This window comes from Elephas maximus, chromosome 4, assembly GCF_024166365.1.
Source record: "Elephas maximus indicus isolate mEleMax1 chromosome 4, mEleMax1 primary haplotype, whole genome shotgun sequence".
NCBI lineage: Eukaryota > Metazoa > Chordata > Mammalia > Proboscidea > Elephantidae > Elephas > Elephas maximus.
The window spans coordinates 170,304,130-170,317,032 of record NC_064822.1 but is presented as its reverse complement, the minus strand read 5'-3'; the positions used below and the strand labels follow the sequence as shown (position 1 = coordinate 170,317,032).

The 12,903-nt window shown below is 43.4% G+C and overlaps 1 protein-coding gene across 1 annotated transcript in view; it reads right to left on the bottom strand.

Moving 5' to 3' along the window:
- Positions 1-12,903, bottom strand: part of STAB2 (stabilin 2) — a 213,803-nt gene that overhangs the window by 143,912 nt on the left and 56,988 nt on the right. Inside the window, exons 10-15 of the mRNA XM_049884206.1 lie at positions 7,439-7,572; positions 5,359-5,441; positions 3,435-3,584; positions 1,915-2,058; positions 887-943; positions 609-734 (exon numbers count right to left, since the gene is read on the bottom strand). Of these exons, the coding sequence (XP_049740163.1) occupies positions 609-734; positions 887-943; positions 1,915-2,058; positions 3,435-3,584; positions 5,359-5,441; positions 7,439-7,572 (694 nt within the window). The remainder of the gene's footprint in view (positions 1-608; positions 735-886; positions 944-1,914; positions 2,059-3,434; positions 3,585-5,358; positions 5,442-7,438; positions 7,573-12,903) is intronic.

Genomic DNA, 12,903 nt, shown 5'->3' with positions numbered 1-12,903 from the left:
CCATTTCTCTTCAGTTTAAGGCTGCTATTCCTGGGAGAGGAAACAGTTTAAATGGTTTCAGTCATTTTCGCTTGAATGTGAAGTAGTCAATAATCATTCTACCGGGGGATGTGAGAGAACTAGAGGTCCATGTATATTAAGAGAGAGTTATCATGGAAGGAGATGAAGGCAATAGAAAGAAAAGGCTCAGGCATCTAAAAATAACATTTATCCCTGGCCCCAGATGGCCTAGTTTAGGATTCAGTCTTTAAGTGGATTTAGAGTCCTGGGAACTTTAAATGTTGATTTTGTTACTCAGAAATAGTAGAACAGCCAAGACAAATCAAACCAACCATTTACACCTGTGGTTACAAAATGACTTTGTTTCCTGTGCCTGGTCTAATTGACTGGTCAGAGCTACCTGGAGCTCTGTTGAGAAGGAGATTGAGGCCACGTCCAGGCTTCATTCCAGAGTACCGCGATTGATTAGTGATATCTGCCTTGGTTGTGGGAGGGTGGGTGGTGATACATGTGCTACTTATTTACCACTCCTAGTTTAGAAAAGGCCTGTATGGACACAGGTGGAGGCCGTGATGCTGACGTGATGTCATCAAATAAGGATATCATACCTCTGGAGAAAGGAGGTAATCAAGAATGCCGTCCTTCATGTTATTTAATGCTTCATTACTTGGAACAAAAATGGTGTACGGTCCACCAACCCCATCATCATCTAAGGCATGTCCCACATTGGTTTCCTGCATTTGAGATATGAAATTTTATATATTTGAAACCTATTCAGACAACTATTTGAAATAATTCCTCAGCAAGTATTTATAATCGACACCCCCGCTAATTTCACAAAGGACTTGACATACAACGTTTTTCAGAAATTCATGAAAGTACATACCTCCAACAAAGATCTGAACTTGCTGTGTCTTGGTTGTAGCATTGTCATTATGGTTTGCTAAAAAGAGACATTTTACTTAAAAATCAGTTAAAAAAAATTAGATGGCTTAGGAAATAAAAACCCTAATGTTAAAAGACTGCTGACAGAGTTTATGTGTATATATATATATATATGTGTGTGTATATATATATATAATAATGTATGTATAAATACATATATATTACACACACATAAAGCTTTATATATGTAAAACTAAAAATCAAACCTGTGGCTGTTGAGTTGATTCCGACTCACAGCGATCCTATGGGACACAGAAGTGCCTCATACAGTTTCCAGGGGGCAGCTGGTGGATTCAAACTGCTGACCTTTTGGTTAGCAGCCAAACACTTAACCACTGTGCCACCAGGGCTCCATATATATATATAACTGTGAACTTCAATGCATTATACAAATGTTCGATGTTATTTAAACAGTAGTTTGGACCTGCATGTTCTGAAGTAATCTTGGGCCATCATCATCCGGATCAGAGGGAATCAAGTTTATCACAGTGCGAACTATCCTCCTCCACAATGCATGAAGACATTTTCATGACAACTGGCTGTTGGGCTGAGTTATCGAATGTATACAAGAGAGGTCACAAAAAGGAAAAAGTGTATTTTCCCTACACCTACTATATGCCTTTCTTCTCTCTGCAGATGTACCTAGAATTACATTGAAAACAGATTTAAATTATCTTATGTTCCATATGGAGCCCTGGTGGCATAGTGGTAAGAGCTTGGCTGCTAACCAAAAAGTTGACAGTTTGAATCCACCAGCTTCTCCTTGGAAACCCTATGGGGCAGTTCTATTCTCTCCTATAGGGTTGCTATGAGCTGTAATCAACTCAACAGCAGTGGGCTTTTATCTTCCATATGCTTGGGGTCCAAGTACCAATATCAATGTCAGACCTTTTCTTCTCAGATGTGGCTCTCCAGGGCACAAAGGCAGATGGATCTGGGTTGACATCGCTTTTACCTGAAATATCTCACCTCGGTGTTGCTCTCAAATGTGGGGTCCATTTTGTCCATGGCTCTGTCAATGATGTGCAAGAGCCCATTGGAAGCAATCATGTTGCCCTGTATAATTTTTACCTTCTTTTTGCCTCCATAGAGTTTAAGCTTAAGTTGATTGTCCTAAAACACCAAGAAAAAAGGAAAAAAAAAAAAAATTAGCGTCCCAGAAGGAACACTGGAATAGGAGTCAAAAGTCCTGAGTTCTTGGGTCCTGCCATTATTGGCTGTATAATCTTGGTGGGTCATTTAACCAAAATGGGGATGAAGGTATCTGTTTGGTTGGCATCGCAGAATTTTTATTAAGATGAAATGTGATCATGTGTGTGAACTTGGTGACAACTATCACATGCTAAATGTAGATAAGACATTATAAGGGTCTTCCTGCTAGATGGCAAACTGCATAGAGGTGGGGCTATTTGTTGTACATGCACCACCTACTTTTGTGTCTTGCACAAATATAACATATTTATTGAATTAATAAATGAAGCTAATTCTTTCTTCCTCCCATAGGGCTCCCACATGTTGCAAAGTTAGTAAATATTTGTTGAATTCTTCAATGTACGTCCTTGTGAAGAAGGAAGCCACATCTCCATAGCTATCTATCATCCACCCATCTCTATCCATCCATCCATCCATCCATTCACCCATCCATCCATCCACCCTCCACCCCCCCACCTACCTAGCTACCTACGTACCTATCCATCCATCCTCACACAAACAATACAGCACAGTAGTTAAGGATGCGGGCTTTGGAGCAGGCAGATCAGTACCTACCATGTGACCTCTCAGTTTTTCCATTGGAACAATGGGGATAATGATACTACTTCCTTCAAAGGGTTGTTGTGGGGCTTCTATAACATAAACAAGGCTGTCTCCCAGTACCTTGCACAGAATAAATGCTCTGTAACTGTAGCAACTACTGATATTTGGTGAAATGCAGTGGTGGTGGCCATAATCCCTACAGGCACCTTCTCTTGATTAATCCCTGGCCCCCAGCTCAGCAACGGGAGTAAAGTCACAGAAGAGTCAGTTGTGGATGGGGGAGGGAACCTTATCTGAGAAAACAGAACAGAACTAATGGCATGAGGAGAGATGGATTGTTAAGCTGGAAAGGATGGAGAAACACAGCAATCTAAAACAAAATCTATTTCCTTTAGTAAGAAAATGCTGATCTGCTTTACGCTGATGCTTCCAGGAAACAGGTTTACAGCAGTTTCTCCCTCCTGCTAGCAGATGAATGATGGTTGCTTCGAAAATGAATTCAGACCCAGACCAAAATCAAACACTTCATAAGCAAACAGTCCACCTCCTCCTTCCTGACCCTTCCTAGTATTGCTTTTGGCTTCTTCCTACATAGGAGACGAGCTTTGACAAACAGGGACTAGGGTAGGAAGTTCTTTGTAAACATTCGCAAGTCCCAAACACAGAGAGAAGGCTGTGGGCACTGACTCAAAGAACAGTTTAGCTCTAGGAGTGGGAATTCGAGAAACCCTTACCTTATCACGGTTGAAGACTTCCCCTGACTTTCCCGTCAAGGTATAAAATGTGTCTGTGTTATTCAAACGCTCAGTGTTCATCTGCCCAGCGATTATGTGCAGTTTCACAAAGTACTGAGCAGCCTCGTTATCCATCAGAAGCTCTTTTACCTAAGAAAAGAGAGCCAGTTCCCTTAGTCTTCATTGTTGTTGGAAGGAGAAGATGAGGTTTGTGACTCATGCTATGCCTTGTTTAGCATCAGAGACATCAAAGCCAGCACACTCTGCTCAGGTTTGGCCTCTGTCTGATGCAGGTGGTTCTCTCAGAGGGCTGCAGCCTGGGCCAGGCCTTAAAGAAGTGAAGGGCTGAAGAGTTGGGGTGACGCACAGTTTGCTATCAGTCCGTGGCTTAACCGCTGTGGTGTAAGGAAGAGCAAGGAGGCGGCGGGCACCAAGGAACCTGTCTTGAGCCCAGGGAGCAGATGGGAATGAAATATGAAGTTAGGTGAAAAAAGCATGTGGATTGAACTGATGGCGCTTTTGAATAGTAATGGTTTTTAAAAAACCGTTGGACCAAAGCTGTATTTTGTCACTATTATATGGTTAACAATCAATCAGCAGATATTTTTTAACTCTGTGTAAACTTTTAAAAAAGGAGCACCGACGGTGCAACGGTTAAACGCTTGGCTGCTGACTGAAAGGTTGGTGGTTTGAACTCATTCAGTGGCTCTGCCGTGGAAAGACCTGACGATCTGCTTCTGTAAAGATTGTAGCCAAGAAAACTCTGTGGGGAAATTCCACTTGATGACAGCACCCCAAAACAACAATTAAAAAAAAAAAAACAGCCCCGTTGCCCCAGAGTTGATCCTGACACACAGCGACCCTATGTGTGTCAGGGTAGAACAGTGCTTATAGGATTTTCAGTGGCTGATTTTTTGCAAGTAGATCACCAGTCCTTTCTTCTGAGGCACCTCTGGGTGGACTCGAATTCCTGACTTTGGGTCAGCAGCTGAGCATGGTGACTGTTTGCACCACCCGGGGACTGTGTAAACTTAACCTATATATTGAACAAAAGACTACAAGCAAAGGGCCTAGCCCAGAAGCATTCAGTACTTGCTAGTTCTCCCCAACAGGAGAGCGGTGAAGGCATCTCTGAAGATTAGTGATAGACAGATTAATCTCAGATTAATAGTGGTAGTATATCAGAGCGAGAGAGCCTGGAATTTACTGGGTTTTTATTCAGTGCAGCAAAAATGATTATCACAAACTATCTTGGATTAAGATAAGTCGGTTTAATACATCCTAATACGTCTATCAGTGACATTAAACCAAATACAATTATTTCATTGATATCATCACAGAAAGACGCTTCCACCAGGCACTATGATTTTTCATTCTCACTGGATGACATTATCTCAAACAACAGCTGCTCATATTGATTTAAAGACACATTTTAGAGACTAAAATTTTCTTCTAGTTTCTTCTATCACGATCACCATTGATGATAATTTTAAGAAACATCCCCTAAGTAATATGTTTGTTTGATTCTTCCTGTAGGAAGTGGGAGTTTTGCATTCTGTACATCTTATTTATCACATGATTATATGTTGAAAGCTCTTAATCCTTACCCTTGGGGAGGGTAATGTTTGGAAGGGGATGCAGGGGGTTTCATCATACCGGTAATGGTCTTGCTGGATATACAGGCACACTCACTTTGTGAAAATTCATCGCATTGTACACTTAGGATTTATATACCTTCTGTAAGGGTGTTATATTTTACTAAAAGAAAATTACCAAAAAGTCACCATCCTTATCATCAGTAGATTTCATTTTAATGGGGATCTCCCACTTTCAATAACAGAATGTAGTGCCTGCTAAGGTTTGTTGCACTCGCCCCTAGTTGTGGCTGTCCTTGCATGTACAACACAGTGTTTTAAATACTTACACTGAATCCTTTCAGTCCTTTGTCTGTTGGCAACAGTACAGTGAATGGTCCCAGGTTACTTAGTGGCCAGGCATAAGCTTTGTCTTAGGTGTTGAAATATACAAAGAAAGAAAACACCAAACGGGTCAGTGGTACACACAGAGTAAAATCAGGCCCTTCCCTCATGACTCGTTCATCAATGCCCTTTGAATCAAGAGCTTCCCTGTTTTAATAGGCACGTGAAGGCACTTTGTAGGCTGGGACACTAAGAATGTAAGGCGCCATGCTGCCATGGCCGGAAAGGGTTACAGGCAACCCTGTGGGATATTCCTTGCAGTCACGGCCTTAGCTCCAAGGAAATCATGGGATTTGAGGTTCTGTGAGACACCCATGACAAAACCCTCTGACAATCCCAGGAAGCCCCTGACCCTGTGTGCGATTTTGAGCTGTTACCATCTCCGTGAACAAAGATGCAGCTCATGTTTCCATCCAAAGCTGGCTTAGAAGGGCCCCATGCTTAGTTTAATGTCCTTCGGTTGCCATCTTGAAATGCTTAATAACTTTTGAATGACAGGCCCTGCATTTTCATTTTGCACTGGGCACTGCCAATTTTGTAGCTGGTCCTGCTGCCATCACCCCTGGAGGGTCTGGTAAAGCAGGACGGTGCTCTTTGCTCTCTGCTAAGAGGCAGAGTGTGCCAGCACCTTGTCAACGGGAAAGGCAAAAGGTTTGTCCAGGGAAATGCTTGAGGGACCAGTCTGAAAAGGACATTCTGCACTCCTGTTTGCTCCCACTTGATATTCTAACAGTTCTTAGAGGAAGGCTCTGGGGAGCTTGGCAGATGGCCAGGAATGCCTGACTCTGCAGGATGCTTGGAAAGAGCAGGGGGGTTATGCAGAGAACACAGCACCGAACCACGGATAACACTTAGTTCTGTCTCTCTGATCTTTTTGGGATATCATTTTTGATGACTGGTAAATTCTTGATGCTGATATTTTAAGCCTTCTGTTGATTGGCCACGTCTATATTTTCTGTTGATTGACCCAATGTATGTTTTATTGAACATCTTGCCCAATGCAATAATAGTCCATTCTCAAGGAGTTGTGGGGTAATGAACCCTAGAGGGCATTTGGAAATGCGTGAGGGTGTTCTAGGCTGTCACGCTATCTGGGGAGGTGGGAGGATGTGTCACTGTAGGCAATTAGTGGCTGAGGGGCCAAGGATGCTAAACACTCAGCAATGTGTGGGATGGTTGCACACAACCAAGACAATTCCCCAAATTCAAACAGCACCGCCATTGAGGAGCATGGGTACTGTCTCAGGGTCTTAGTCACTCCCTACTCCACTAGTGCCTACCCACCTTTGCCCACACCTGGAGGACCCATAAGACCTAAGGAAAAAGGGGTACCCTTGGTCCTCACTTCAGCAGCTCCCCCTGTGTCACTGTTGGTGTGACAGATCTATTAATCTCTGCTGACCCCAGGACCCTGTCCTTAGCTCTTTGCCTATGAATTCCTGTTTTGCTGGATCTCTTGGTGCTAACTGCTTCTTGTCTACTTGGAAACACCTGCCCTTTCTTTCCCTCCCAGTTCCACGGCCCCTCCCTAAAAGGGCTAATCCCCAGAGACAAGCCTTGCCTATCCTGCCCACTCCTCTCTGGGTGATTGTGTTATGCACACAGAGGCCAAGCTGGGGGGTGGGGGCAGGTAGGGTGCCATGCCCTGGGTGCTGCTTGAGGCGGGCTGCCAATAAGCAGTTTCCATTGACCATTATGGAACCTGGGTGGCGCAGTGGTTAAGAGCTCTGCTGCAAACCAAAAGGTCAGCAGTTTGAATCCACCAGGCTCTCCTTGGAAACCCTATAGGGCAGTTCTACTCTATACTATAGTGTCACTATGCGTTGGAATCGATGCCATGGCTACAGGTTTGGTTTGGGTTTTATTGGGCATCATAGTTTCTATTGCCAGCTGTGAGAGATCGTTCAGCAATTTAACACTAGTTGCCCTAGGTGTCATTTTTGATAGTTAGGCCCCTGCTTGCAGGTGCCCTTACCCGAATGAGGGCTGCCCCCTATGTAGAAATCTGCACCCCTAGCTGATTACCCAGGAGTGAGATGAAAGTGGTCAGCCTTCCCTGCCATTTTCCTCTGGGTTCAGTGTTTAAGTCTCTGAGCCGCTCCATGATGTTTCCGTAACATGTTGAGCCATCGCCCACGTAGCCTTTCTGGCAAGTGCATCTACAGAGAGGGTGAAAACACATTCTCAGGGTCTTTCAGCCATTGGATGTTAAGCCTGGCAGGGGTCTGAGATCATCCAGGCCAATGACCCCATTTTATAGACAGAGAAAATGAGGCCCCGAGTAGGACTAGGCAGGCAAGGACAGACACCAACACAAGTGAGCACTCCTAGTACTGTGCCTGGCAAGTAGGAGGCCCTCAAGAAATGTATGTTTAGTAAATGAGTGTCTACAGATGCCACATATTTTTTCTGCTCTTTTTTTGTCTTGTTATTCTTCAGTGTGATCAAGGGACCATGCACACCAGAATCACTTGGGGATTACTGCAATAACACCCGTGAAAGCTGGACCCTGCATAAGGTGGGAACCTGTCACAGAAAGAAAACTCGAAACTAAAATGAGATAGGATTCTTAATGCAGAGTGATAGCAAGGACCCTGTCAAAGGTGGAAAACTTGTGCGACCTGGAAAAATAAGACCATCCTGTCAAGTTCGGCTCTCACAGTTTTCACTGTTACATGTAGATTCTAGGGCCCTGCTGTAGAACCACTCAACAGAATAAGCTATTGTGGTCACCCATACACAGTAAAGATTTAGAATTATCAATCTGCTTAAGATACTCTTCCTCTTCCCCTTCCTAGTTAAGGAGCACTTACCATTCAGATTTCTGCTCAACTGTTGCCTCCTTAGGGAAGCCTTCCTGGATTGCACACTCCCCAGCTGACACCGTAGATGAGGCCCTCTTATCGTGTTTTCCCATGGCACCATGTGTTCTTCACAGTGCCCATCATAGCTGAGATCCTGCCCTAGTCTGTATGGTTATTAGATTAGTGTTTGCTTCCCCATCTAATTTGAGTGAGAGCAGGGGCTGTGTATGTATCTGTCCATCTTGGTATATTACCTGCTTAAGGGCAAACACCATGCCAGATGCTCAAAGATCTAGCACCATTGCTTGATTCGTGTGCCCTTTATGTTAAAGGCTAGATTTTTAGGAGAAAAATACTTTGTACTCTAACAACGTACCATATCAAAGTGTTCTCTGCCCGTGACTGTGTCCTCAAACCCTGCCTCACCTCCCTCAACCTTGGACAGTCATGCTTTGGGTCTTTGAGGCACAATAAATACTCTTTTAACCACAAAAACACAAGCTTATAAGCTCCTCCTCTGTGCCAGTCAGTGTTCTAGACATGGGATATAGCAGTGAAACAAGCTCCTACCCTCTTAGAGCTTGGATTCAGTGATACACACTGAATGCTCTCTGGTCTTGAAAAGACTCCTGTTCAATACAAGTACCTCCTGGGCTGGATAATGTCTTTTATGGATTCAGCTACTACTCTACCTAGCAGTGGTGTGCTAGTAAATGTTGAACAACCAGACCACAGGGAGGGGTTGGGGAAAAGCTCTTATTCGTAATGTTTGCCAATTTTCATGGTGTAAATACTCCCATCATGGCCAATTTCACACTATCAACTTGATGCCAACCAGCTTGCAAAAGTCTTGAAACTGTAATTCTCATCCCACACCTCTTGTGGATCAGTAAATTCTGGCTCCAGTAAACCACTATTATCTACCAAAGATTAGTTGACAGCTGGCTGACATAGACAAGGTACTTAGGAAAGCGACTTTTCCCAAGGATCCTGGAGACAGGTGAGATAGCAAATACAACATGGAGGAAGAACATTTCAGAGAGGAGAGATGCAGGGAGCTGATGATAAGCTGTGACTACTACTTCCCAGTGCTGCTGTGGTGGTACCATACCACAGATATGACTCATGGTTGGCAAAGTATTCCAAAGAATGACTATACACTTGTTAGTCTAGCTGTATCTCTAAATATGGTCCCATGGCAAAGACACATATTTTGAACAAGTTTGCTCAACACGGTGTCCCTTCACCCCTTGCCTGATTGGATTGCTGCCATGACCTAACTGATCGTTCTCCCTCTGGTTTTGTGCCCTCTCAAATCTATTGTGCACACGACCTTCAAATGGAGCATCTGGCACGTGTGCTAAAACTCTCTACGATTCCTGATCATATTCAGGGAAAGGTGGAAGTGCTTGGTGTGTCATGCAAGACCTGAGAAAGGTGACCCTGCTGATATCCTCAGCCTTCCTGCCTGCCACTGCAAATTCCAGCTACATCAAGCTGCTTTTCTAGGGTGTTACAGATTTTTCAAGCTGTGGGCTCTGCCAGGAATGCCTCTCATCCCACACCTTCTAGCTCAGGTGCAACCTACTCCCTGCAGACCTATCTCACCTCCTGATTCTCCCCAGCTAGGCAGAGTGCTGCCAGAGCCTCCTGTCAATACTGGCATCATAGTCCTTTCTACCAAAATAGCCTGTGCAGGGTGTCTCCTCTGTTGGATGGGAAGCTCTCCGAGAACAGGGATCCTACCTTATTCTCATATAGCCCCAGGTACCTAGGACAGTGCCTGATTGTTGAACTGATTATTTACTAAGCACTCACCTAATTCTAGGAGCCCTAGTGGCTACAAGTTTGGTTTGGTTACAGTGGTGTTGTGGTTAAGAGCTCGGATGCTAACCAAAAGGTTGGTGATGTGAATCCACCGGCTGCTCCACAGGAGAAAGATGTGGCAATCTGCTTCTATAAAGATTACAGCCATGGCAAATCTATGGGGCAGTTCTACTCTGTCCTATAGGGTCACTATGAGTCACAATCAGCTCTGTGGCAACAGGTTGGCTTAGTTTTTGCTTTATTCTAGGAACCTTGCTAGGTAAGAGTGCTATAAAGATGATAATAACAGATACCTTACCCCTTTAAAATCTCATGTACTGGAGACTGACCTGAAAAAACAAATAATTACAGCAATGTGATAAGGTCACTGAGGAGCCCTGGTGGTGCAGTGGTTAAAGCACTCAGCTGCGAAATGAAAAGTTGGTGATTCGAACACACCAGCCATTGTGCAGGAGAAAGATGTGGTAGTCTGCTTCTGTAAAGATTATAGCCTCGGAAACCTTATGAGGCAGTTCAACTCTGTCCCATAGGGTCACTATGAGTCAGAATCAGCTCGATGGCAATGGGTTTGATAAAGTCACTTGACCTCCTTTAGTTCCAGTTTTCTTATCTGTAAAATGGGTTTATTAATAACTTTAGTGTTGTTGGAGCCCTGGTAGAAAAGTGGTTAAGAGCTTGGCTGCTAACCAAAAGGTTGTAGTTTGAATCCACCAGCCACTCCTTGGAAGCCCTATGGGGCAGTTCTACACTGTCCTATACGGTCGCTACAAGTCAGAATCGACAGCAATGGGTTTTGGTTTAGGGTTCTTTATAGAAGACATACTGCATGAAAACCAGCTAATCCAGTGTCAGACACATGGGAAAAACTCAATACTTGGTAGATGATGATAATGATGATGAAGATGGCGACCATAGCATCAACAGTCGTGTGAGAGGTGCTGGTGATACAGCAGGACAAGGCCACAAACAGATAATTAGCTTCCGTAGTAAGTGCCAGGAGAGAAAATTAAATAGGATGTTATAGGAGCAGAGAGGAAGAAATTTGCCTGGAGAAATTAAGGAAGGCTTCTAGGAGAAAAGTCACATTTCAGCTAATTTTAGAAGGATAAATGCGAGCTTTTATCCTGGAACAAAAGATTGGGCAATCACCAACTGACTGAGCCTTCAGGGTTGTTAGAAAGCAGTGGTTCTCAATAAGGGGTGATTTTGTCCATCCTTTACCCCCAGGGGACATTTAACAATGCCTGGAGATATTTTTGGTTGTCACAACTCTGGGAAGGGGGTAAAGGGGGCAGGGTGTACTGCTGGTACTTAGTGGGTAGAGGCCATTAAACAAACAAACAAACAAAAACAGACCCATTGCCATCAAGTCAATTCTGACTTGTAGCAACCCTATAGGACAGAATAGAACTGCCACATAGGGTTTCCAAGGCTGCAATCTTTGCGGAAGCAGACTGCCACATCTTTCTCCCAAGGAGAGTATGGTGGGTTTGAACTGCTGTCCTTTAGATTAGCAGCAAGTGCTTAACCACTGCCCCACCAGGGCTCCTTCAGAGGCCATTAGATGCTGCTAAACATCCTGGGGTACACAGAATGGCATCCCCTCTCCCCCAACAAAGAATGATCTGGCCTAAAATGTCAATAGTGCTGAGGTTGAGGAACCTTGTAGTGAGGTAACACCGAGGTCAATGTAAGCACGAAACAATAGCCCGTTTAATACTCTCAAATAATCTTATGGTTAGTTTCCTACTTAAATGTTGACTTCCTGTGTAACACTGTGCTGTGCTAATTTAAGGAGGCTAAGAGGTTTTTTTTTTTTTTTAAGAGGAGATGGTAACTCTCGGAAGTGATACAATAGTCATTGATGAAAATGAATCCTGCTATAAATTGCAGAAGTTTCATTTGAAGACAACCATTAACAGCAAGGACCTGTAATTTTTACAAAACATTAAATATGTTTCTCTCTAAAAGTTCCTTAAGTCATCATGAGGCCAATGGTCTATTTTGTATAAAATGGTCTGAAGTGTCTTTCCTAAGGATTGCACGAGTTGTATTTTATGGTCCCAGGTGCTGAGTGGAAAGTATGACAAATATTTTCCATTTTTATTTCAAACCTCAGTGCAAAGTCAGAGGCCTTATGAGACCATTTTATGATCTACATGTTCTCAACTGGGCCATGGCACATCCACAGCATTGCCTCTTTTATGAACTGGGTCTTTATTGCAGTAAAGGTCTCCTGCTCTCTTGAAGCTTTAAAAGACCCATGACACCACTTGCATTTTATAAGTTATAGGATGCAATTAATTACATTTAATGCTAATAAGATTTAATTAACATTCAGGGTGTCCCAAAAGCCTTAGTGCAGTTGCTTAACAAATTTCATTCCTTAATGGAGTCATTTTTTCTCCAAACTCTTACTCATTTTACTGTTTTTATGGGTGACAGGAGTTGCTGAAACAAAGATAAGGACCCCTGAGGACCTCACAGACTATTTGGGAATTGAGATCAATAATGAAACTAACAGCTAACATTTACTGATAGTTCCTATCATCAGTCAGAACAAGGCCAGGGGTCAGCTGTGGAACAGACCATCAGTTGCTCATACGCAAGTTCAAGTTGGAGCTGAAGAAAATTAGAGCAAGTCCACAAGAGCCAAAGTGTGACCTTGAATATATTCCACCTGAATTTAGAAACCATCTCAAGAATAAATTTGACACACTAATTAAACCCTAATGATTGAAGACCAGACGAGTTGTGGAATGACATTGAGGACATCATACATGAAGAAAGCAAGAGGCCGTTAAAAAGACAGGAAAGAAAGAAAAGAACAAAATGGATATCAGAAGGGACTCTGAAACT